This window comes from Artibeus jamaicensis, unplaced genomic scaffold (assembly GCF_021234435.1).
Source record: "Artibeus jamaicensis isolate MK-2021 breed Jamaican fruit bat unplaced genomic scaffold, CSHL_Jam_final scaffold_625, whole genome shotgun sequence".
Lineage (NCBI taxonomy): Eukaryota > Metazoa > Chordata > Mammalia > Chiroptera > Phyllostomidae > Artibeus > Artibeus jamaicensis.
In genome coordinates this window covers 1,101,340-1,127,732 of record NW_026522051.1, presented here as the reverse complement: position 1 = coordinate 1,127,732, position 26,393 = coordinate 1,101,340, and the positions used below count along the sequence as shown (strand labels likewise).

General features: G+C 43.9%; 1 protein-coding gene across 15 annotated transcripts in view; it reads left to right on the top strand.

Moving 5' to 3' along the window:
- PRRC2C (proline rich coiled-coil 2C) overlaps positions 1-26,393 on the top strand; it is a 79,268-nt gene that overhangs the window by 26,073 nt on the left and 26,802 nt on the right. For 13 of the 15 annotated variants that reach the window (XM_053659291.1, XM_037167469.2, XM_053659288.1 and 10 more), the window contains 13 exons: positions 213-346; positions 423-510; positions 2,187-2,328; positions 3,737-3,790; positions 7,425-8,037; positions 14,431-14,600; positions 14,999-15,245; positions 16,188-16,398; positions 17,567-19,804; positions 21,391-21,602; positions 22,805-22,959; positions 24,023-24,812; positions 25,157-25,242. In XM_053659291.1, the coding sequence (XP_053515266.1) occupies positions 213-346; positions 423-510; positions 2,187-2,328; positions 3,737-3,790; positions 7,425-8,037; positions 14,431-14,600; positions 14,999-15,245; positions 16,188-16,398; positions 17,567-19,804; positions 21,391-21,602; positions 22,805-22,959; positions 24,023-24,812; positions 25,157-25,242 (5,140 nt within the window). The remainder of the gene's footprint in view (positions 1-212; positions 347-422; positions 511-2,186; positions 2,329-3,736; positions 3,791-7,424; positions 8,038-14,430; positions 14,601-14,998; positions 15,246-16,187; positions 16,399-17,566; positions 19,805-21,390; positions 21,603-22,804; positions 22,960-24,022; positions 24,813-25,156; positions 25,243-26,393) is intronic. The other 2 variants (XM_053659285.1, XM_053659283.1) reach the window with 2 other exon arrangements.

Below are 26,393 nucleotides of genomic sequence, written 5' to 3'. Positions count from 1 at the left end.
ACAATTAAAAAATCTTGTCTGCTATTAAATACTTGCATAAGAATAATTACGTATTGCCCTGTTTATGTAATTTCATACGTCAGGTGCAAAATATTTTTACGTCGTGTAGATAGCATTATTGAATTGACATGAGCTAAATTCCAGTGTTTTCATTTTTAAAATGTAGTATTAAAACTCTGTGTCCTTTTCCCTTATAACCTCTTGTTCATTAGAGGCCTTCGAGGAAGAGGCCCCCCTCCTTCCTGGGCACCTGAGCCTGAACGCCCCTCCATTCTCAGTGCGTCAGAACTGAAGGAGTTGGATAAATTCGATAACCTCGATGCTGAGGCTGATGAAGGTTGGGCAGGTATGAGGCAGGATTAATTATTTTTATTCTTTACATGCTTTGAAACAGCCATTCTGAGTGTCTCTTGATTGCTTAGGTGCCCAGATGGAAGTGGACTATACGGAGCAGCTGAACTTCAGTGATGACGACGAACAGGGAAGCAGCAGTCCCAAAGAGAACAGCAGGTGCGCTGTGGCGTCGTCCGTGGTGCATGCTGAGTTTGTGGGCAGGGTGTTGCTGTTTGATCAGAAAGGTGCCCTTATTATATGAAATGTTAAAGGGACTTACCTAAGAAAAAGAAGATTAAAAACATGAACAGTGAAAGGACAGCAAACTCACAGTTATTAACAACCACACCTAGAACAAAAGCAAACTAAAAGGACAGCTAGATCAGGAGTGGAAACATAGAAATGAAGATCTCAAGGAAGGTTAGCAACAGGGGAGTGGGAGGAGGAGAAGGGGGGAGAAGGTACAGAAAATAAGTAGCATAGACAGTAGATAGAAAATAGATGGGGGGGCAAGAATAGTATGGGAAATATAGAATCCAAAGAACTTGAGACACATGGTCATAAACTAAAGGGGGGGTAATGGTGGGGACAGGGGGGTGGTGTGGAGGGGAATGAAGGGGGGAATAGAACAACTGTAATGGCATAATCAATAAAAAAATATAAATAAATAAAAATAAAGATGTTGAAAATTTTTTTAAAAAAGGTGTAGTTAACAGGCTTCGTTCCTTATTCATGGAGTTTCTACATTCTGCTCCAGGGGGCTTTATTGAGTAGGAAGGTGATTAATGAGCTACATTTTAAAAGTAAAGCTAATCAAGGAATTAAAGTTTGATGTTTCTGAAGAAAGTACATATTCTGCCATGTATAATGTGTGCTTTTTTTGCACTAATTTTTGAGAGAAAAATAAGGATATTCATTGTTATGGGATAATGGTTATATACACACCAAGAATATAATAATGGTATGATAATCCTGTGTCTGATGCCCACAGAAATGGGGGCGCGCATTGCGCTCGGCAGAATGCAGTATTTTAACAATGGTGTTCAAGTGTTTGCCACCTAATTGGAGTTACTTTGGGAAACAATATTAAGGACCACTAAAAACTTGTTACCTGCTTGACCTGATTCATATTTTTAAAACTAGATAAAAATTACTTGGGTTACTACAGCTATTTCAGGTATTTGATTTTTTTTCAGCTTAGCGAGCAGTGTCTTAAGAAACGGGAGCCTCTTCTTTTCTGTCTTCCAGAACAGTGGGGCATCTGAGCTAGGAATGCGTGGGTTACGTGGCTCACCAGCTGGGTTCCAACCGTGCACGGGAGCTTGCAGGCATGGGTGTGGTCTTCGGCTGTAGAGCCGTCATGCACTGCTGTTGCCTGACCTGTTGATTGTGAGATGCTTGTGATTTGTTGTGATTTTCTAAAATACTGTAACTAGATTTCTGTTTTTCATTAAATCAGGATAAATTAGAATACAGGTATGAATTACCTGTAACATCACTTAGTTGTGTTCAGATGAGATTTTGATTGAGGGTGGTGAGAAAAACAGTAGGGTTCTGTTCCTTTGTCGGGTTCTGTGCTGGGTGTGAGCACCTGTACCTGATAGCGGCTGCGCTGTGCTTCGTGTCTCGTGGTGATAAACTGGCCGAGCCTGGTCCCCGCCACCTTGTAGGGGTATGGTACACACTTACAGAGTAAACAAATCAGCACCATTGCGTCCCCAAATCATCATACTCCTTAGTAGATTTTCCCTCGAAACCATGTGGTAATAATGTCTTTTTCACGTAAAGAAAATGCATGTACTTATGGTAAAATCTGTCCACTTTTTTATTTCCTCTGGTTTTTTACTCTCCAGTGAGGATCAGGGTTCAAAAGCCTCTGATATCACTGAGACCCGAAAAGAAGCAGATGAAGTGTGCAATGCCAAGCCGTCTCAGCCCCCCGCCCAGCCGGCAGCCGCAAAGGGCCCTTACGGCAAAGGACCGCCGTTCAGTCAGGTTTGTTCGTCTCGAGTCTTTGTGGGTGCTGTGGGTTAACTAACTTTATAATCCTAGAGTTGGATGAAGACTTGAGAAAAGGAAATGTATTTTTTCTTGATTAGCTCTGGATTTGAACCATAATTTTACTGTTATGGTAAAACATAACAAAATATTAATATAGTAGCTAAAATTATCAAGTAGAAACTCAAGTTTTACCTTTTTTTTTTTCATATCACAGCTCACTCATATCAAAGCAGAGGGATAAAATATTTTTCCAAACTGGAGTGCCATTGCTGCAGTGCTTTATGGTATACTGAATACTTTGTACATCCTCACCAGTATTCACATATGAAATCGTACCCTGAGTAGGGAGATCACACACAGGGACTAGAGAAATCTGGGAACTCTGAGCCGTTTGAAGAACATCGTTAAAGAAGGGACGTCAGCGTGTGGGCAGCAGACGATCCTACTTCTAACGTGTAGCAGGAGCTGCATTGAGAATGGGGAATGAAAAAGGGCTTCCTTCCAGAGAACGCACTGAACTCCTGGTGCACTCAGTGTGTACTAGTTGAGCTCATACAAACAGGTGGAGGAACCTGTCCCCTCGGGGAGGCAGAAGTGGGTGGCTCACATTCTCTGTGAAAGGAAAGGAGAGCCAACAAGCATCAGTTACAACACGCCGTGACAGAGAGTGCTTTGGAAAGGCTTTGCAAGAGACTTGGTACTCAAAGCGGGAATTAGCCAGTGAGCACAGAAGGTCGAGTGCCTCCCAGCAGTTTTGTGTGCTGTACGGGGGCTTTGAACTTCGTTCTTAAGGCATCGGTTAGGCATTGGGGAATACATTTGAGAACTCTGGAGAAGGGTTTTTCAAGTATTTTTTAACAAAATCCATGTTTTGTGTGATTTTTAACCTGCTGGCATAATGGGGAGTGATAATTCATTTATTTATGTGAAAGAATAGAGGAATATTGTACACCATATTTTGATGTCTAAATTTTTTCTGTTTTCTGACACTGATGAATATATTAGCAAGTGAATATTTTGCATATTCTATCTGGTTCCAACATTGTTTCAGATTTTTTTTCTTTAGGTAAATCTCAGTTTTCATTTGCTGTTAGAAAATCCAAAAAAAGTATTGGGCTTACATAAATGAAAATTTAAAATTAGAGGTGTGTTTCCAGACTTCATACACTAAAATTCTACTTTTTCCAAGTTTGTTTGAGATTCTAACCTCGTTGAAATTGCATAGTACTTCTGTGGCGTGTAAAGTTACCTTGCAAGTGACTGGCGTACTTTTATTAAAAAACATGAGAAAAGGATGATGATAGTTTGCTTTCTGTAATCTTGTAATCTCCCTGAAATAATCACATTCAGAAATATTTCCAGTAGATAACTTTTCCTCTGATTATTTTATAACACTTTATAGGAACGGGGACCGTCTTCTCACCTGCCACCACCTCCAAAGTTGCTTGCGCAGCAGGTAAATTTTAATTTGCAGCTGTGGGCATTACCTTGCGGCTCCTGCATGTCTCCCTCATCACCCTTCCCCTCTCCTCTGAGCTGCTGCACACAATGTCCATTTCGCTAAGAAAAGGAGAAGTGCACCTAGTTTTCCCATACGGTGTCTTCTGATCGACTTCTTCCCTGTTGTCCTTACTGCTAAGGACACTTCTTCTCCCTCTTCCCTGTGTCCCATTTTCTATCAGATGCTGGTAATACTACCTCGCAAATTAAAACATTTTCTAAACCAACCCTCCTTTAACTCCCACAACCCTCAGTTTCTGCCCTGTTTGTCTGCGTTCCTTGTGGCAGGATCGTTTCAGTGGGCTGTTCTCACTTCTGTCGTCACTTGCTCTCATTGATATCTCCCACTAGACCTTTGGAACTCTCATCATCAATGTCTGTGATGACTACCATCTTGCCAAGTCCAGTTTTCTTGTCTTCATTTTACATGATCTCTCCGTAGCAGTTGACATAGTTAATCTCTCAATCCATCTTGAAAACTTTCTGTACTTACTTTTGAGACATCATATTATTTTCTTCCCTTTCTATGATTGGTATTCCTTCTGGACCTTCAGTACTGAACTTCGGTGTTGGCAGGCTCACAGCTGTGTTCTTGTTCCTTTTTCTCACTGCACTTGACCTGTGAATGAGGAGGGGATTGGGAATACCAACCCCTCTCCCTGGCAGTTGAAAAATTTAGGTTTAATTTTTGACTGCCCCAAGACTTAGGTGCAGTCGTCCTTCTATATCCATGGGGTTAGTTTCAGGCCCCCCACAGGTACCACAGTCCATAGATGCTTGTGTCCCTTACGTAAAGTAGCCTAGGGCCATCCAGTTGACTCTGTATCCATGGGTCCCCAATGAATTAAAAACACTGTTTCAGTTCATACCTCCACTTGGGTCTCTGAGAGACATTTCACACTTACTGGTCCAAACCATGACAACCCCGGCTTCCACGCACAGCCCCACAGTCCTGCTTCTGCCCGCCCTGTCTTCCTCATCTCGGGTGATGGCATTACTCACCTGTTGGCTCGGGTTAAAACCTGTGAGACACTCTTAACTCTTCTTTTTTACCTCACACCCAGCACATGAGGTCACCTCTGCCCTCCGAACACATCTGCACACTGAACACTTCCTGTGTTGTGTGCAGCATCCAGTAGGTCAGCAGGTCGTCTTGTTCTCTCTGTGCCTGCTCACCCGGCACCTTCATCCCAGATTCTCTGTGGCAGACACATACAGTCTTTTTAAAGTACGTATTAGGCTGTGGCTGGTGTGGCACAGTGGGTTGAGCACCAGACTGTGAAGCAGAGGGTCACTGGTTCGATTCCCAACCTGGGTTGCAGGCCAGGTTCCCCAATGTAGAGAGCACAAGAGACAATCACGCATTGATGTTTCTCTCCCTGTCTTTCTCCCTCCCTCCCCCTCTGTCTAAAAATAAATGAATACAATATTTTTTTTTTAAATAAAGTATGTATTAGGCCAGTCAGTCCTTGCTCAGGTTCCTTCCCATGTTCTTACAGGTCTCTGTCTACTCTTCTCTTCGCCTGCCTTTCTGTTCTTGCCACACAAAGCGTATTGCTCTTGTTTTCTGTATCACCCTCAAGACATTTTAGTTGTTGTTTCCTGGCTAAAAGGCTCTTTTCCTGAGATCTTTCCTGTCACCAAGTTCTGTGGTCAGATAATACCACTTTAGAGGCCTTCCAGGACTACCCCAGAAACATCTCAAGGCAGTGAAAAGATTTGTCACAGAAAAAAACATTATTAGTACATCCAATGAAGAACTTACATTGGGATATATTTATTTTTTTAAAAAAAGAACCTTACAACTCAGTAATAAGACAAATCGCCTGCCAAATTACCCAGTTAAATGATTTGAACATTCACATCGCACAGTAAGGTATGCAAATAGCCAAAGAGCACCTAAAAAGATGCTCAGTGTCTTTAGTCACCAGGGAGATGAATGTTAACGCCACAACACATCCCAATTGAAAACAGCTGGTGGCACCGAATGTTGGTGAGGACGAAGGGCAGCTGGCGCCCTCCTCTGTCCCTGGTGGGGCCGATCAGCCTTACAGTCACTTGGGGATGGCAGTTCCTTCTGGAGTGAAACGTGCACTTACCTGTAGCTCAGCAGTGCCAGTCCTAGATGCCTGTCCAGGAAGAATGGAAAGACACATTGACACAGACAGAGACTTAGTGTAGAATGCCCATAGCTGTTTTCATTCATAGTTTGAAAACTAGAAGCAATCCATGTGCCCACTCACTGATGAAACTGCCTGTGAGGAAAGCCACCCTGCAGTAGAAGGGAGCCAGCTGCCAATGTGCACGGTGAGCTCAGGCTGTTATCCTGAACAGTGGAAGCCTGACACAAGAGAGCATAACTTGAAATTCTAGGAAAGGCGAAACTGCTTGCTTCTGCCAGAGCAGATCAGCGGTCAGTGGGGGCCCGGGTGTGGGCTGAGGAGGGCCGGTCAGAGTTCTCTGTGCCGTGATTGAGGCAGTGGTGTTCGAGTGTGTCGTTTCTCCGCCTCCATCAAACCGCACACATCCAGTGTGTCGTGCTTTATGTAAATTATACTTCCACGAAGTTGCTCCTTTAAAAATGCTTACTGTGAGTTTACTGCGAAAGTTGGGTACTTCTATGTAATCACTTTGTTTTTTCAGCTCGTCTTCGAGCTGTAGGTGGGGTTAACAGAGCACCAGAGAGGTTAAGTGGTTTGCCTACAACACCACTGCCGGTTTGGAATATAGTCTAGATTTCTGTTGGTTTGGGGTTTTTTTATATTCAGTCCAGTGTTTTTACTCTACCGTTATTTTTTAGTACTCGGAGTGTATGGCTTTTGATGTTTCATGCTAGTAGCTATTAGTATTTTTTAAACTTTTCTTTTGTTATTGTTGCTGCCCTCTTCATTCTGCTTGTCTTTACATGGTTGCTGGCAGTGATTTCAGACCTAGGAACATATTAAATGAAAGTTAAGTCATTAAAATGCAGGCTCTCAAGTGACCCTCCCTCACTCCACTTTGGGCCTCAGTGGTCCTGCCTTGACGTCTCAGTTTAGAGCTAGACTCTTTCACGCAGGCTGATTTCTGGGTGGTCCTCCTCCTCGGAGTGTCAGCAGCAGCATCTTCTCCCCGCTAGCTTCTCTGGCTGGCTGCCCTCTCCCTGGAAGCCCTTTCCGTCCTCGGGGCTCATGCAGTACCGCCGAACATCTTTCTGGACTTGCTCTGGCAGCTGCTGCCAAAACACTCACGTACATGCAACCTCTTTCCTTTGTCTCTGCGTTTAGATTTTGAAGTCAGGTTGTGGCAGCTTCGTGTTTTACTCGACAAATACTGAGTGAGCATCCTATCCAGCATAATACGTACATGCATACTCAGTAAATATTAGATGGCTGGATTAATCATTCCAGTTTTAGTCTGGGGAATTAGTCTAGATTTTGATGTTTTCCCCATCTTCTTACTTATATACACTTTAATGTGTGTTTATCAGGAAAATTTCTAACATTTTGTGGAGTTTGTTTTTTTTTTCCTTCCACTCCATGCCTATGATATCCACTGTTTGTCAGAAATAGATTTGTCATCTCACCTGATAACTTCTCTGAATGTTTCAGCATCCTCCTCCAGACCGACAGGCAGTACCTGGAAGGCCCAGCCCTTTCCCTCCCAAGCAGCAAGTGCCAGATGAAGATGAGATATGGAAGCAGAGAAGAAGGCAGCAGTCGGAACTCTCAGCAGCGGTGGAGCGTGCTCGTAAACGGCGCGAGGAGGAAGAGCGGAGGATGGAGGAACAGAGGAAGGCTGCTTGTGCTGAGAAACTGAAACGATTAGATGAGAAACTGGGCATTGTGGACAAACAGCCAACTCCAGAGGAAATCAGAGAAAGGGAGCGAGAGAAAGAAAGGGAGCGGGAGAAAGAGCTTGAAAAAGAACAAGAACGGGAGCGAGAGAAGGAGAGGGAAAAGCAACAAGAGAAGGAGAGAGAACTAGAGAAAGAGCAGGAAAAACTGAGAGAAATGGAGAAGGAAAGAAAGCAAGAAAAAGAGAAGGAATTAGAACGGCAGCAGGAGAAGGAAAAAGAACTAGAACTGCAGAAAACAGAACAGGAGAAGGAATGGGAGTTGGAGAAGAAAGAAAGGGAGAAGGTGGAGGAAAAGATCGAACACAAAGAACCTGCTTTAGAGCCTGTGATAGAAAAACCAGAAAGTGAGAACAACGGCAATAAAGGTATGATAGTAGTTTGTTTTTATATACGCTTTACAAAACACTTCATCACTCACAGTGTGGATATTTGTGTATTTTAATACGTGTAATTTAAATTTTTGGATAGAAATGAACTTTTATTGGATACCTTAATATGTTCTCTTCCCTACATGGGACATGAAATTTAGCATCTTAACCACTTTTAGGTGCACAGTTGAATGGCATTAATGTGTTCACACTGTTGGCTGTCGTCGCCACTGTCTATCCCCAGAACTCTGTGCCCAGTAAATGGTAGCTCCCTGCTCGCTCCCTCCGCAGTCCCTCGTCAGGGGGTAAAAGAAGCCATTCTGCTTTCTGTCTCTTTGATGCTGAGTCATACAGTATTTGCCTTTTGTGACTAGCTTATTTTACTTAGCATAATGTCCTCAAGCCTACTCCTTGTGGTAGTGCATTATAAGAATTCCTTTTTTTAAATCAGCAATCCATTGTGTGTGTACACACACACACACCCCACATTTTGTTTATTCATCTCTTGGGTTGTTTTCTGTGTTTACCAGAGTAATGTTGCTGTTAATGTGAGTGTGCAGAAATCCTTTGAGACACTGCTTTCATTTCTTGAGTTTAAACCCAGAAATGGAATTGGCTGGATCATAGAGTAAATAAATTCTGTTTTTAATTTTTTGAGGAACCAACACATTTTTTTTTTGCAGTAACTATACCATTTTACATTCTCACCAATAGTGTGCAAGGGTTCTTCTAGTTTCTCTAGGTCCTTGACTACATTTATTATATTCTGGGGTGTTTGGTTGGTTGGTTGTTTTTTGGGGGGGGATTGCCATCCTAATGAATGTGGGCTGGTAATTGTAGTTTCGATTTGCACTTGATTCGTGAGGTCAGATATCTTTCCTGTGTTTTTATTGGCCATTTGGATATTTTTGAGAAATGTGTATTCAAGTCCTTTGCCCATTTTTTTAAATCTGATTTGGTTGTTTTTCAGTTTAGGAGTTGGCCGTATATATTTGGATGTTGATCCCTTATCAGATATATGATTTGCCAGTATTTTTCCCCATTCCATGGGTTATCTTTTCACTCTGGATATTTTTTTGATGCACAAAACTGTAGTTTTCATGAAGTCCAATTTGTACGTGTTTTGTTTGTTTGTTTTGGCTGCCTCCCTCTGCTTTTAGTGTCATATCCGAGAAGTCATTACCAAATTCAACATCATCAAGCTTTGCCCTCTGTTTTCTTATGAGTTTCATGGTTTTATGTGTGATGTGTAGGTCTTTGACCCATTTTGATTTAAGTTTTCATATGGTGTTAGGTAATAGTCCACCCTTATTCTTTTGCATGTGGTTACCCAGTTTTCCCAACACCGTCTGTTGAAAAGACTCCTTTTCACCATTGAGGGGTCTTGGCACCCTTGTCTTAGATCATCTGACATCGTGGCCTTGGTTCATTTTGAGACTTTCACTGCGTCAGTCTGTGTCTGCATCACACCGTCTTCATTACCGTAGCTCTGCAGTAAGCGTTGCACGTCAGCATGTGAGAGTCTTCCATCTTTGTTGTTCTTCGGGATTGTTTTAGTTGTTCTTCGGGATTGTTTTAGTTATTCTAGGTTCGTTGAGACTCTGAATTTTAGGGTGGGTGTTTCTATTTCTGTAAAGAATGATCGTTTGGGGTAATATTGACATGTTAACAATATTAAGTTTTACAGTCCATGAGTATGGGATGTATTTCCATTTATATTTGTCTTCTGTGATTTATTTCAGCATTATTTTGTAGTTTTCATTGTAAAAATCTTGGACGTTTTTGGTTAATTCGTAAGCATTTCATTCTTTTTTGATACTTTAGTGAATGGAATTGTGTTAATTTCCTTTCATATTGTTTGTGTATAGAAGTGCAAGTAATTTTTGTGTGTTAATTTTATATCTGCTGGTTTGTTGAATTCACTTATTAGCTCTAATAATTTGTGTGGAATCTTTAGGGTTTTCTGTTGCACCATCTTGTCATCTATGAAAAGATGTCCTTTCCTTTTCAATTTGGATATCTTATTTGTTTTCTCTTGCCTAATTACTCTGGCTGGAACTTCAGTACCTAGTTAAATAAACATGGTGGAAGTAGACATCCTCGTCTTGTTCCTGACCTTAGGAATGGCTTTCAGTCTGTCACCGTTGAGTAGGATGTTTTTTGTATATGGCTTTTATTGTGTTGAGGTAGTTTCCTTCTGTTACTAGTCTGTTGAATGTTTTTATCATGAATGTGTATTGAATTTGGTAAAATGCCTTTTCTGCATCAGTTGTGATGATCATGTGTTTTGTTTTTAATGTTGTCCAGGTAGTTTATTACATTAATCAATTTTTGCATGTTTAACCATTCTGTCATTCCAGAAATAGGTCCCACTTGGTCGTGTGTATGACCCTCTCAGCACCCTGCTGAGTCCCGCTGTGTTGAGAGTTTTAGGATCAGTGTTCGGGAGGGTGCGTGTCTGTGGTTTCCTGTGGATCGGCGTTCGGGAGGGTGCGTGTCTGTAGTTTCCCGTGGTGACGTCGTCTGGCTTTGGCTGGCCTCAGGATGGCCTCAGTTGTCCCTCCTTTGTGATTATTTGGAAAAGTTTGAGAGGAATGGATGTTAAGTCTTTTTTAAATGTTTAGTAGAATTCACCAGCAAAGTCATTAGGTCCAGGGCTTTTCTTTGCCGTGAGATTTTTGATTACTGAGTCAGTCTCTTGACTAGTTAAAAATCTGGTCACATTTTCTAGTTCTCGTTGAGTTGGTCATGGTAGGTTTTATGTTCCTGGGAATGTGATAATGTCATCCAGCTCATCCAGTTTGTTGGTGTGCCAGTTGTCCACAGTGCTCTCAGAATCCTTTTATTTCTGTAGAACTGGCTGTGATGTCCCAATTTTTATTTCTGATTTCAGTATAGCGAGTCTTCTCTTTTTCTCATCTCTATTTTATTTATCTCTACTGTGATTGTTATACCTGTTGTTCTAGTAACCCTTAACCTTCAGTCTGGTTGGTTCTTTTATTCCTTATGTTATACCACTAGGTTATTTGAGATACTACTTGATTAAGAGTGTGTTGTTTACTTGCCACAGATTTGTGACTTTTCCAGTTGTACTTCTGTTACTGGTTTCTAACTTCATCCCTTTGTCGTCAGAGAAAATACTTTATATCATATCTGTTTTTTTAAATCTTTTGAGACTTAATTGGTGGACTAACCTATGGTCTATCTTGGAACATGTGCCATGTGCAGGTGAGGAGAATCCCTGTGCTATGGTTGGGTGGGGTCTTCTGTATATGTGAAATCTGGCTCTGTTAAGTTCTCCATTTCCTTCCTGTCTTTCTGCTTATTCCCTCATAGGGAGTTGGGTATTTAAGTCTCCAGCTGGTAGTGTGGAAGTTTTTGTAGAGAATATTATAGTTGGATCATGTGTTTTTATTCATTCTGCCAGTCTGTCTTTTCACTGCAGGTCCGGTTTCATGCATTTGCATTTAAAGCAAGTATTGATCAATTAGGGACTTGTTTCTGTCATTTTGCTGTTGGTGTTCTATATGCCTTACAGCTATTTTGTCCCTCGTTTCTTGCACTACTGTCTTTTTTATTTACTTAATTTTTGTGAGGTAAAATTTCAATTTCTTTTTCATATCCTTTTGTTTGTATTTTATAGCCTTTCATTGTTTTTGTTTTTATCGTGAAGGTTGCATTTAACATTCAAGTTATAGCACTCTAATTGAATTTATACCAACTTAATTTCAGTAACATAATTTAGTCCTAGTCCTGCCAATGAGTACATGTATTCATATTTTTTAATTTTTTTATTGATTATGCTGTTACAGTTGTTCTATTCCCCCCTTCATTCCCCTCCACCCTGACCCTCCCATCCCCACCATTACCCCCCCTTTAGTTTATGACCATGTGTCTCAAGTTCTTTAGATTCTGTATTTCCCCTACTATTCTTGCCCCCCCCCATCTATTTTCTATCTACTGTCTATGCTACTTATTTTCTGTACCTTCTCCCCCCTTCTCCACCTCCCACTCCCCTGTTGCTAACCCTCCTTGAGATCTTCATTTCTATGTTTCCACTCCTGATCTAGCTGTCCTTTTAGTTTGCTTTTGTTTTAGGTGTGGTTGTTAATAACTGTGAGTTTGTTGTCCTTTCACTGTTCATGTTTTTATAACTTCTTTTTCTTAGATAAGTCCCTTTAACATTTCATATAATAAGGGCTTGGTGATGATGAACTCCTTGAATTTGATCTTATCTGAGAAGCACTTTATCTGTCCTTCCATTCTAAATGAAAGTTTTGCTGGATAGAGCAGTCTTGGTTGTAGGTCTTTGGATTTCATGATTTGGAATACCTCTTTCCAGCCCCTTGCCTGTAAGGTCTCTTTTGAGAAATCTGCTGACAGTCTGATGGGAACTCCTTTGTAGGTGACTGTCCCCTTAGCTCTTGCTGCTTCTAGGATTCTCTCGTTCATTTTAATTTTGGCTAATGTAATGATGATGTGCCTTGGTGTGTTCCTTCTTGGGTCCAACTTCTTTGGGACTCTCTGAGCTTCCTGGATTTCCTGGAAGTCTGTTTCCTTTGCCAGCTTGGGGAAATTCTCCTTTATTATTTGTTCAAATAAGTTTTCCACTGGTGGCTGTGCCTTTTCCCCTTCTGGTATCCCTATAATTCGGATGTTGGAGCGTTTAAAGATGTCCTGGAGGTTCCTAAGACTCTCCTCATTTCTTTGAATTCTTGCTTCTTGACTCTTTTCTGTTTGGCCATTATTTGCTTTCTTCTGGTCCACTCCATTGATTCGAGCCCCAGTTTCCTTTTCATCGCTGTTGGTTTCCTGTGCAATTCCATTCATTTCAATTAGTTTCACCTTCATATGTTTGTCTAATTTGTGGCTATAATCAACCAGTTCTGTGAGGATCCTGATCACCAGTGTTTTAAACTGTGTGTCTGAGAGTCTTGCTATTTCTTCATCGCTTAGATTTATAGGCTCTGGGGCTTTGAGATCTTCTTGAGCCATTTTTGGTCTGTTCGTGCCCATTAAGTATGAGGAGCGGAGCCTTGGACTCTGGTCGCTGGGTTGTGACGCTGTATGTGGGGGCGTGGTCAGAGCGGGGAAATGGCGACCTCCTCTGCTGTTTCATGTCCCTGGGTGAGGAGCAGAGCCTTAGGTGGTGCACCAGGGCCGGGCCACTCAGAGTCACTGGGTTATGACGCGGTCAGACTGAAGAATTTGTTGTTAACGGACTTCCGAAAAGTTCAATTTTCCGTGTTCTGGCTGTGTTTTCTGTTGCTAATATTTAGTTGTCTCTAAACTTGGTTGTGTGAGAAGGCACCGCATATCCACCTATGCCTCCATCTCGGCGGAAGTCCCCTGTATTCATAATTCTGATTAATTCACTTAGTGGTCAGTGGTGACAGTATCCACATAAACCAATTGTTTTTTAAGTTACTTAGTGGCACTTTACTTTTCCTTGATAGTTTGACATTTTATGTTCTCTGAGGGTAGTTTAATTTTAATGGGGTTTTTCAATGAGCTGTATCCATTTGGTTTTTAAGTGTTGTGCCTGCTTGGCTCTCTTTTTCTCTCCAGTATTTTGTTTTCCCTTTCACAACTTTCCGAATGTCGAATGTAATGCTGACAAGAAAATGGGTTTCGTGGTTCTTTAGAGCATAGTTTTACATTGGAAGAATAAACTGCCTGTTAAGATTCAACCCCAGTTCTCTGAGAAAAGAATCTGCAGTAGGTTTGGCTTTGTAATTGTGACAAAACATTTTGTACAACAAACGTGAATCTGGCTTTGTCTGGGCTGGAGATGTTTCTTCTCAGCCTGTGTAGGGTTCCCTTCTGTGTAATCATACCTGACGCCTTTCGTAGAGTAATAGTTCAGACAGGTTTTACTATAGCCAGTGATCACTCTGTGTTCATCAGATTTAAGCTCATTCGTTTTCTTTATAGATAATAGTCCTTGATCCAAAAAAAAAAAAAAATCAAATAAACCAGTATGTTCTGTTTTAAGTATTTATAGGCCATTTGTGTTTTCACATACGTCCTTGTGAACCACAAGTAAATATTGACAGCAGCATTAATGTATATTAAACCATGGAAGATAGTATTGGAATTGTTTTATTGTTGCAAAAAATCAGGTACAGGTTTTTGTTTGGTGAAGCATTTGGACCTGTAAATCTCAGTATTAATAAGAAGCCACCTTTGAGGAAATCGGAGGTTCTGTTAATCGGATGTTACTTCATTGATGGCTGCCAATATTAGAATGTGAAAATGTTCTGGGGTATTGAAGATGATTTCATCCTCCTCACCTTTTTTTATATATTTAATAGCTTCACTTCAGCACAAACATCATGTATTTGATAAGGGTTACAGAAAAATGTCATCATCTTTTATCTCCGTGGGCAGAGGGCGACCTGGTTTGCGCTAGACCAGACAGCAGTCGCGGCGAGAAAGAGAGCACCCAGGTGGCACACGAAGCAGAGCCTGAGCCAGGCTCTCAGCCCCGGCCCGCCGTTCTGTCTGGTTACTTCAAACAGTTCCAGAAGTCCTTACCACCACGATTCCAGCGGCAGCAGGTAACGACACAAGCGTTTACCTGTGTACAGGTGGGAAGGTTTGTTGCTCAGTAGTCTGAGAAATACGTTGGCAGGAAACCTAGAATACACAAAGCGCACTGATTTTCTCTGAAATTCTTTTCCGTGTGAATTCCGTGTCATTTTCCTCTGTCTCCTTCACAGATACCACATCCCCTTCTGAGGAATGGTTTCTACAGCATGATTAACAAGTGATTAGTTGCTTGAGTCAAGATGCCGTAACTTACCCTTTGTTCTTTTGTCTTGCCACCTGTCACTGTTAAATGTCTTTTAGTTCTTTTCCCTGAAGGATTCAGAAGAGTGTTATTTCTGATGTGATTGGTCATATTGATGTGCCATGTGGAACTAGAGTCTCGAGCTGTGGGACCCTGCTTTTTCAGGAGCAGATGAAGCAGCAGCAGTGGCAGCAGCAGCAGCAGCAGCAGCAAGGTGTCCTTCCCCAGGCGGTGCCGTCCCAGCCATCAGGCGCTGCTGTCCCGCCTCCGCCACACCGCCCTCTGTACCAGCCCATGCAGCCCCACCCCCAGCACTTGGCTTCCATGGGCTTTGACCCGAGGTGGCTCATGATCATGGACCCTCGAATGATGTCAGGGAGACCTGCCATGGACATTCCTCCCATCCACCCCGGTGAGTTGAGATCTGCTTTCCTGCATGGCTCATTTGCGGTGATGGAATAGCGAGGTTTTTTAGTTTTCCCTCCATTTTTAGTCTTAATTCCTTGGAGAGTTATAAGGACACCTAGATTTTTAATCATGAAATTATGCAACTTTTATTTAGCACAGAGGAATTAAACAGCAGACACTGGAAAGATCAAATTACTGGTTATTTTCAGTTTTATATATATCACTTAAAAATTTTAAGATGGAAAATGGCTGTCTTATTAACAATATCCATTATTTGCTACATTGCTTTCATTTTTTGTTGTAGCATTTGAAATTTCCCATATGTTTTCAAGCTCATCAGTTTTCTCCCATCACTTACTACCAGCCTAGCACTTGCTTCCTCATAGTTTAGCTAAAAACAAATAACAAGCAGTCTTTTACGAAATCTATCAATAAATCCAGACAATCCATTATCAAAATGATGTCAAGGAAAATTTAACAGGTGACAAAAACATGATCATTGTGATTTAAAATTTTTTAAATTTAAAAGGTATAAATTTGTACTGCATTAACCAACTAATTAAACTAGAGGTATAGAATTTTCTATAAGAAACCGTTTACTCTGAACGTATCACTGTTGGTGTAATTCTTACTATGTTTGTATTAGAGTGCAAAGAATTATATCTCTTGTTGTCTGATTACATTTTGTTCCTGTAAAGTAGGCCGCTGTTGTGGTTCTGCTTGCTTAGTTCTTAAATCTGTTTATTTAACAGCAACAATAAGAATCTTATTCATTATCATTGTCAATGATCATTTGTTGGGTTCATCAGTTTTAGCTGGCAAAAAGTATTTAACTTCAGTATAAAGAATACCAAATAGCCATTAATAACCCAGATTCTGTGTCTGCGATTTTCTCTTTCTCATCCCCCTGCCCCCACCTCCCATCTCCTTCTCTCCTTCTGTGCAGGAATGATTCCTCCTAAGCCCTTGATGAGAAGAGACCAGATGGAAGGGTCACCCAACAGTTCCGAGTCATTTGAGCACATAGCTCGGTCTGCGAGAGATCATGCAGTGTCCCTCTCTGAGCCTCGTGTGATGTGGGGGTCAGATCCCTACCCTCATCCAGAGCCTCAGCAGGCCACTGCTCCCGAGGCAGCGGGGGAACCCGAGGCTGTGAGGTAATGGGAAGACCTACTAGTCAGCCCAGCAGAATGGTGGGTGAGAGAGTCAGCGTCCCTAATGGCTGGTCTGATTGGGGGCTGAGCCACGAAGCCCACGTCCTCCTGCTTCATGTGTGTGTGTGTGTGTGTGTGTGTGTGTGTGGTGTTTCACTTTTGGGCATTTCTGTATTCGGGCTTTTTGTAAACTAGTTCTGTAGACTGAATTAAGTACTGAAATTTAGTGTTACATGTTAAAATTAGCAGGTTTCTAACTATTGATTAGGTATTTGACATAGTGGCTAAAGAGTTGATGTAATTCTTTCACTAATGAGAAATGGCAGGCATTTGACTGTCAGTATCTCGCAGACATTTTCCAAAGCCAATGTAAGACATAATCTTAATTTACAAAGAAATTTTAAAGTGGCAGACAGTTGGTCTTAATTTGTATGCATAAAGTTAGAATGTCTGCCCTTTGTACTTTATGATATTTTAATAATTCTGATTCTTTGGGAAAGATGGGCCTACTCAAGGTACTTTGAAGGTAGAAACTATTAGTCTTGATGGATTAAAAAGTCACATCAGCATGCATGGACTGAAGGAATGTCTTAAAGTCTTAAATTGGGGGGCAAAGACAGTCTCTTAACAAAACTCCAGGTGTACAGCACACTGTTCTTTCTCGGCATGGTGTTGCGTAGCAGAGCAGTGCTCTAGGCCTTGCTGGTCCCGCCCAGCTAACACACCCCACTCAGGACCAGCTCCGCAGCCCCTCTCTCACAGGCGCTGGCATTAGCATGCTGCTTTCGTGGGGTACACCTCATACAAGTGGGGTGGTGCAGCGTTTGTCTTTTTTTGGCTGACTTATTTCACTTAGCATCATGTTCTTGTCCCTGTGGTAGCTTATAAAATTTTCTTCTTGTTCTTCTTTTTACTGGCTCAAAATATAATCCATTATATGTATATATACTACATTTTCTTATGTTACTCATCTGTCAGGGACATTTAAGTTCTTTCTACCTCTTGGCTATTTTCAATAAAGCTGCACTAAACTATCTTATAGAGACCTGAAAATGCTCCTTATGATTAGAGCCCATTGTTTGTTTGAAAATTAGAGTGTTACTTTGCTAAGCACTGCATGGGAGAAAGATACTGCCTTGATGGTTATGCCTTTGAATTCTCCCCATCCTAGGCCTGAAGCCCCGCTGGACCAGGAACCGGTAACTGCTGCGTATCCTGTAGAGGTGCATCCAAAGCCCGACTTTGTCCGAGAACCCAGCGAGGCCGAAGTGCAGAAGTTTCTGAGCAGGTCTGTGGATGACATTAGGCCTCACCACAATGATGCAAATAGTCAGCCAGCTTGTTTTGATGCCCCCGATCAAAAGACCATCTCCACTCCTCAGGAAGAGCGAGCTTCCGCCGGAGAGAGTCAGCCCGCCCGGAAAAGAAGTGTTTCCCATGGATCCAACCATACTCAGAAATCAGAGGAGCAAAGAAGTGAGCCCTCTGCAAGCATTCCTAAAGTGACCAGCAGATGCAGTGATTCAAAAGAGCCAGCAGAAAGGTCAGAGGACAAGCCAAAAAAGGATGGCTTTATACGATCTTCTGAAGGACCAAAACCAGAAAAACTGTATAAACCTAAATCAGAAACTCGTTGGGGTCCGAGGCCAGGCTCCAGCAGGAGAGAAGAAGGTAACGATAGGCCTGTGAGAAGATCGGGTCCCATAAAAAAGCCTGTCCTTAGAGATATGAAAGAGGAGCGGGAGCAGAGGAAGGAGAAGGAGGGAGAGAAGGGAGAGAGGGTTGCCGAGAAGGCTGTGAAACCGGAAAAAGTAGAAAAGAAAGATCCTCTTCCTCCACCCCCACCACCTGCAGCACCCACTCAGCCACAGCCTGCTCCTCCACCACCTCCCCCAGAACCAGAGCCTTTGCCTTCAACAGAGACCCCCACTGCAGTGCAGAAGCCAGTGCAGGAGACAGAGAAGCCCTTGGAGCAGGGGAGTGGCGCTGAGGTGGAGCCTGCGGCCAAAACAGCGAGTCAGGCTGTTGCCGTCACTGCACCAGCAGTCAAAGAAGAGAAACAGCCTGAAAAAGTCCTAGGCAAAGACCTCGTTACAGAGAGGCCTCGACCAGACTCAAGACCAGCAGTTAAAAAAGAATCAACTTTACCTCCCAGGACCTATTGGAAAGAAGCCCGCGATAGAGATTGGTTTCCAGAGCAAGGATACAGAGGTCGCGGCCGAGGAGAATATTACTCCCGAGGCCGGAGCTACAGAGGCTCCTACGGAGGGCGGGGCCGCGGGGGGCGAGGGCACACCCGAGAGTACCCTCAGTACAGGGACAGCAAGCCCCGCGTGGAGCACGTGCCCGCAGGGCCTCTCCGGCAGCGGGAGGAGAGCGAAACTCGCAGCGAGAGCTCTGACTTTGAGGTCGTTCCCAAAAGAAGACGACAGCGAGGTTCTGAGACGGACACAGACAGCGAAATTCATGAGAGTGCAAGTGACAAGGACAGTCTGAGCAAAAGTAAGCTTCCCAAAAGAGAGGAGCGATTTGAAAACAAAAAACCTATGAAGCATCAGTCTTCTTTCAAGCCTGAAAATCATGTCCGAGTAGATAACAGGCCTCTGGACAAACCATACTTAAGGGATGACGATAAGTCCAAACCAGGTTTCCTTCCCAAAGGAGAGCCCACCAGGCGAGGCCGAGGGGGCACCTTCAGACGTGGCGGGAGGGATCCTGGAGGCCGCCCCTCTCGCCCTTCCACCTTACGCAGACCTGCCTATCGGGACAATCAGTGGAACCCAAGGCCGGTTGAAGCTCCTAAACCCGATGATGGAGAGCCACCAAGAAGACAGGAGCAGTTCATTCCTGTACCAGCTGACAAACGACCTCCCAAGTTTGAGCGAAAATTCGACCCAGCTAGAGAGAGGCCCCGAAGGCAGCGTCCTACCCGACCACCCAGGCAAGATAAGCCTCCTCGTTTTAGACGGCTCAGAGAGCGGGAGGCGGCCTCAAAAACCAACGAGGTGGCAGCGCCCACAAACGGCACAGTGAGTACTGTGGTGCAGGAGCCGGTTACTGCTGCCGGCGATGTTTCTGGGAATAAGACGCCAGATTTATCCAATCAGAACTCTTCGGATCAGGCAAACGAAGAATGGGAAACAGCTTCGGAAAGCAGTGACTTCAATGAGAGGCGGGAGAGGGATGAAAAAAAAAATGCGGATTTGAACGCACAAGCTGTTGTGAAGCCTGGAGAGAATGTTTCAGCCCCAAAAAGAGAAACGGCAAAGAGAAGTTTCTCCAGTCAGAGGCCTGGTGTGGACCGCCAGAATCGGCGTGGCAACGGTGGCCCGCCCAAGTCTGGAAGGAATTTCTCAGGGCCTAGGAGTGAAAGGAGAAGTGGCCCGCCACCCAAAAGTGGGAAGCGAGGGTGAGTACTTGTGTCTGTATAATTGCTTTCACAGGTTCACAGAGCCCCAAAGAGAATGCTTGGTTGAACTGTGCGAAGGAGCCAGTCCAGGTAGAGGACTCATTGTCCTCCCCAGGTTGTCTTCTCTGTTCTCAAAGTGCAAGGGGGCTTGGCATAGAGGGGTCAGTGTGTCTCAGGACTCTCTGCCTGTGGTGTTTTCCAGAACAGGCTTCTTAGGAATTTGTGCTTTTGGGAGAAGCTGCACACCTGGGGCTGGGCGTGCCCGGTGTCCTCCTGTTAGTCAGTCCTTGCACCAATGCTGCTGAGCAGACCAGCTTTCTCTCTCTTGCCCTCTGGGGTTCACAGGTGTCCTCTGGAAAAGGGGTGTCGCAGCATAAACGGTATCATCACTCTGTCGTAGAGAGTGAATGTGGAGCCTTAAGGATAAGTTAACATTCCCCCTCTAGCTGCAAATCCACAGTAAACGGTCCAGCCGCAGGGGGACACGGACAGCACAGCTCCGCCACATCAACAGCACAGTGCCACCCGGCCTCCGAGGCCGCCAGCGACAAGCACCAGGCCGCTGGCTTTTGTTACAAAGAATTTTCTAAACTGTGTCAGACTTCATCTGTCCTTTCAAATGTTGAAGTGTTGGTTATAGTAAATTACAGATTTCTTCAGTATTATAAACAATTATAGCAGTACGCCTGCATTTAAATCTAGGCTCTGGTACTTACCAGTTGTATAAATTCTTCACTCCTCATTACTAAAATGGAGAGAAAGCAGCAATACTTATAAAAATATGTAAAGATGCCAATATGGTATTTGTGAAGCAGTCAACATAATACCTGGTTTATGTATAGTAAGCAGCTCTTATGGTCTGCCTTTTTTTAATTTCTTGACCAAAATTCCCAGGTTTGCAGCCTGAGCTGGTAAGAAGTTTATGTATTTAGACAATATTATATTCTGCATTGGCTAGTTACATATACTTAGCATTTCAGGTCATTACATGTATCAGTGAAAAAACGTTTTTGCTTTCTGATAATTTAGGAGAAGTTGTAGGCTGATACTTAAAGTTCAAAAGAAGGACAGTGTATAGTTAAAATACAGTAATAGTTATTGACTATACCAGAACTATCAGAATTTTGAATAATACTCAACAGCACACACCGAGCAGATTTTGTGTAGTGTGGATCTCAACTACTTATCAGGACTTGGGTGCCGTGTAAATGCTGACAACCTTGAACCTGCAGAAACAACAGCTTGTAGTTAAAGTGAATGGCTTGTAAGTCCTGCTTAGAAGAACTGAATTCGTCCCATTTATAACATGATAGGCAAATAGACAAAAATGATTAGGATTCTAGAATTTAATTGCTGGAAAGAACTATCCTGCAGAGCTAAGAATGAGTCCATCTCCTTCCTTAGATAGCTCAGCTTTAATGACATTCTGTTCAACAGGAGTCACTAAAGCTGGTTGGTTTGGGTCAGTCTTCTGTCCCAACGCTATTTCTTCTTAGACTAAACTTTAAAAACTTCCAGTGAAGAGCCCCCTCTCCCCCTGCCCCCCAAGTGTGGAAGTAGTACTGTCTCTCATTGCTGCTCCACAGGCCATTTGATGAGCAGTCTGCGGGCAGCCCTGGCACAGAGCCTGTCGGCAGTGGCAGCTCTGCACACCACCAGGAAGGAGTGCCCAACGGCACCGGGCAAAAGAACTCCAAAGATGCCACCGGAAAGAAAAGAGAAGACCCCAAGGCAGGCCCAAAGAAACCCAAAGAGAAAGTAGATGCGCTGTCACAGTTTGATCTCAACAATTACGCAAGTATGTCTCAAGTTTCATTCCTTCATTTATTCATTCACCTGTTCATTTCATTGAGTTGGGTGCTATAAATAGAGACATTTAAAAAAGGAGAGTTGAACCTACACGGTAGCTGTAGAAGCTGAATATGAATCACTCACTATCGTAACTGGAACTAAAATAACACCTGTGTATTATGCTGTGTCTTAAATGAAAGTAATTTTAAGAGTCATTGAGTTATGACCTTGATAAGATTGATACCTAAGATATGGTAAATAGAGGATAAATGATAGGAAGGGAGGCAGTGTTGCTATGGCTACTTTCAGAAAACCATGGACTGATAGGATATCAAATGCAAAGGATGACAAGCAGGAAGAAAACGTGTGATGAGGGAGTGAAGGAATGTCTGTGAGTAGACATTCAGGTGGGAGTGAGCTGTTTGTCACTGGCTCAGATGAGACCCAGACTGGAAACACCGAGTAAAATGTAGAGATTTACTGGGCTAAAGCCAGGCAGTAGTGATGGGAAGCGGTTAGGCACTGTGTACCTGAACTGTTACACTTTTTTTAATATTGTTTAATGTGCCTAGATTTCTTAAGCTTCCTGGGATATATGGTAATTTTAACACAGTAGCCAGAATAATTGTTAGCTGGACAGTGAGGAGAGTTATTCGTGTGCTAGGTGATCGTGTGTGCACATCCCCACCACTGTTTTTAACAGCCACACGCTGGTTGATACTGATCTATGTAAAACGGAGGCCGTACACATCATAAGGTCAGCGTGGCTAGTCACAACCCCACTGAGCAAGTCCAAGCTTACTGTGGCCTTAAAGAAAGAGACACGGCAGTGCCTGCCCCTCGGGGCGGCTGGGGGCAGGTAGAGCGCTGTGCGGTCCTTACAGCACAGCGCAGGTCTCGCTCAGCTGGGGGAGGCGGGTCGCAGGGATCGACTGGACAGTGAGAGGGAGGTTTTGTTTTGTAGAAACACATTACCGCTGTATTGCTTAGTGAAAAAAGACGTATCACTCAAAGAAGATAATTTTAGGGCTTTTATTTCTAACTTTATTTATGAAACCTTTTCAAGTCTTACTAACAAATGGACATCACATAGTGTGAGAAATGGGACACTGTGAGTCACAAGGTCTAGGTCTTTGTCTTTCAAACTAAACATGTCTCAATCATCTTCTCTGTTATAAAGAGTGTTTTAAACCTTTCCCATCCCCACAGGTGTTGTTATCATTGATGACCACCCTGAAGTGACGGTGGTTGAAGACCCACAGTCCAATTTGAATGACGATGGGTTTACTGAAGTGGTGTCCAAAAAACAGCAGAAACGGTTACAGGATGAGGAACGCCGCAAGAAGGAAGAACAGGTGATACAGGTGTGGTGGTTCGGCCTGTTGCTGGTGATTTCAGTTGTGCCCAAAGTGTGAGCAAGTGAGCGAGGTTTCTATCTACCTGGAAAGTCAGGGGTGTGTTTATTATTCAAGTGTTGAGAATGTTGACTCTCAAGTGTTGATTTGCACAACTTTAAACGTTTAAACCAGTATCGATGAATTTTAAATAGAATATGATCACTGTTTGGCTTAGCATATACCGTCTTTACTCTAACAGGATATTTTACGTTCCAGTACCAGTCATCTTAATCACCCTACGTCACTCCACGCCTGAGCTAGAGTTAAAAAGATGGGCGTCTTGGAGATCTAACAGACACAACTGTCATGATTTAATAAGTTGCAGATTCTTGACTTAGAAAGTCTGTATCGTAATCTAAATTAGTTCACTTGATTAAACACATCACGAATAATTTATTCCACTGAAATCAAGCCAAACACCCCTTTTGCTAAATGCTGACACATGATAAAAATAAGTGGAACACATGAATCATGGTGCTGGAGCTCCGATAGAGGAGAAGCCTTCAAACAGGAAACTGAAAATCATGTGTGGACGGTAATACTGAGAGAGATTTGTATATAACTAGATAAGTTTAGAAGTCACTGCTTATTACTGCCTTGGGGGTAATAAAACTAGTAGTGCGTGTGTTCCGTGTGGCACAGATCCCAGCAGTACTCCAGAGTTAATACTTCTCTGGCAAAAATGAGTTAAGTCAGTAGCGGCTTTTTCTCAGATCAGATTTTGCTGCCGGATGAATTTACTGCAAACTTACTTAATTTTTTGAATTTCAGAATTATGGAAAAGACATTGTGAGTGACCCTTTATGTCAAGAATGTGTAACATCTATTTTGTCTTTTTTCCACCATTGTATCCTGGCTTCTCATCATTTAACATCTCGTTAGCAGCCTTTACACATTTGCTCTGTGAAGTACATGTTTTGAAAAATAAAGGAGCTAAGTTAGCAGTAGGGGGCTTTGTTAGAAAGCATATTTATGAACTGTTACTGGTAGCTGCATTATTGATAAAAATGTTTTCTGCCGATTTTTAAAGGTCTGGAACAAAAAAAATGCCAATGAAAAAGGAAGAAGTCAGACCTCCAAGCTTCCTCCAAGGTTTGCCAAAAAACAGGCTACAGGGACCCAGCAAGCACAGTCTCCAGCTCCAGCCCCAGGTCCAGCTTCGTCCTCGGCTTCAGGTCCAGTGCCGACCTCGGCCTCACCCTCACCCTCTGCTCCAGTTCCGGCCTTGGCCTCGGCCTCAGCCACAACCTCAGCCGCGGTCACAGCCACAGCTCCGGTCCTACCCTCCGCCTCCACTCCACTCTCAGCTTCAACCTCGGCTCCTGCTCCAGCCTCCTCCCCTTCGGTTCCAGCTCCAACCCCGATCCTTGCCTCAGCTTCAGCCCCAACCTCTGTCCCCGTTCTTGCCTCAGCCTCCATTCCCATTCTTGCTTCAGCCCTGCCACCAACTTCAGCTCCTCCTCCAGCCAGCTCAGCCCCGACTGCCCCAGCCAGCTCAGCCCCGACTGCCCCAGCCCCTATGCCAGCCCCAGCCCTCGTCACGGTCACAATCCCGGGCCCTTGCCCTGGCCCCGCCACCCCACCCCAGACTCAGGGACAGACTCACAAACCGATCCCGAGTCCCCTGCAGAGCACAGCGCAGTCGTCACAGCAGCCACCCCCTTCCATCAGACTACCTTCAGCTCACACGCCCAACGGCACGGGTTATGCAGCCCCAGGAAAGGCCATCCCAACCTCACAGCCACATGGCGCTCTCCCCACTGAACTGTGGGACAATAAGGTGGCCACCCCAGCGGTGCTGAGTGACATCTCGAAGAAATGTAAGTGTGCAGCAAAGAAGTAAGCTCTGGGGGGGTGGCATGGACGTCAGTGTTTGTTTTCTGTTTTATTTGTGTATTTAGTGTGGGGTTTTGTAGCCATCTCCTTTTCTTCTTTTTCTAAAAGCTTTTTGTTCTAAAACAAGTGTGTTAACGCTTTTAATAGCTGTATTTTGTATGTTGATAAAAGCAATACACGATGTTGGGGGGCTTATATTTGTTTTGGTGTGAGGGTGGTGTGAAAAGCAATTGTTCCATTGTATACTCGCTGTTACAGAAAGGGGGAAACAGATGGGGTTATTAGCCTCTTGATTTTAACGGCCCCATGTCCCGTGGCTCCTCTTCAGTAGGGCCCATCAGTCCACCACAGCCCCCTGCAGTGAGTGCCTGGAATAAGCCTCTGACGTCATTCGGATCGCCCGCTCCAGCAGAGGTAGGGGCAGAGCCGCTGGGGGTCTGGGTGGGGCGTGAGGGCAGGGTTTTGTTGAAGCGGTTTCCCATGTCTGCGAGCATCACAGTCCTCTGAGCATCACAGTCCTCTGAGCATCACAGTCCTCTGAGCATCACAGTCCTCTGCGCCGGGGCTTTCTGGTTCAGGGGTCTCGGTTGGGGCCTGAGGACATTGTATCAATTCCTGATGATGGTGATGCTGCTGGATAGTTGCATCTGTGAGGTGCTGCTTGTGTTTAGACATTTGAGGTTGACATTTTTTTAAGCACGCATACTGTTTTCTGGACTTTCTTACCACTTTTTAGCATGAATAATTAGGCAGTGTGATTACTTAGACTCCGAGTTCACAGGAGAGTATTCCGACACAGTTTCTCAAGGTGCCTTACTGGTAAATGCTGGGGTGAGCGGTTCTTCGTTCATTCAGTGGGTGAACACTGAGCGCTGGCGACGTAGCCGGCGCTGCTCTGAGCTGTGGGGTTGTTGCAGGAGCCAGTAAAAGTGGACCAAACACTCTGTGCTCTCATGGCTCCCGTTGTGCTGTGGGGGAGCCAGCAGTCAACACACCATGCGTTGAATGGTGGTCAGCGCTGAGGTAAAGGCAACTCGGGGAGGGTGCGTGAGGGATTTCTCGGGGCGTGTGAAGACAGTATAAAATAGAGTGGCCGGGAAAGGCTGCTTAGGGGACGCTCGGGTTAAAGACTTGAAGGAGGTGAGAGAGCATGTTATGCTCATGTCTGAGGACAAGTGAATTCCTGGTTCAGAACACAGCAGGTAAAAAAGCCTGACAAGGAACATGCCTTCTGTGTTGGGGGAAGGCTAGGGAGGTTTGTGTGGCCCAAGGAAAGCAAGGGATGGAGAGGATAGATGGAGTTGCAAAGGTAGTAGGGGGTGGGTCCTCTAAGGCCTTTGGGAGACATAGGAAGACAGTAGACAGTTTTGAGCAAAAGAGTCCTAGAACCTGACGTTTAAAAGGTCATTCTGGAAAGTCTGCTAAGAATAGTCAGTATGAGGGCAAAAGAATAGGAGATGGGAAGTGTCATGATGACCGAATGCTGATGACTTAGTCCAGGGATGTGGCACTAGAGGCGGATAAGAAGAGGTTGGTTTCTGAGTGGCGCCAACAGAGATGCGATG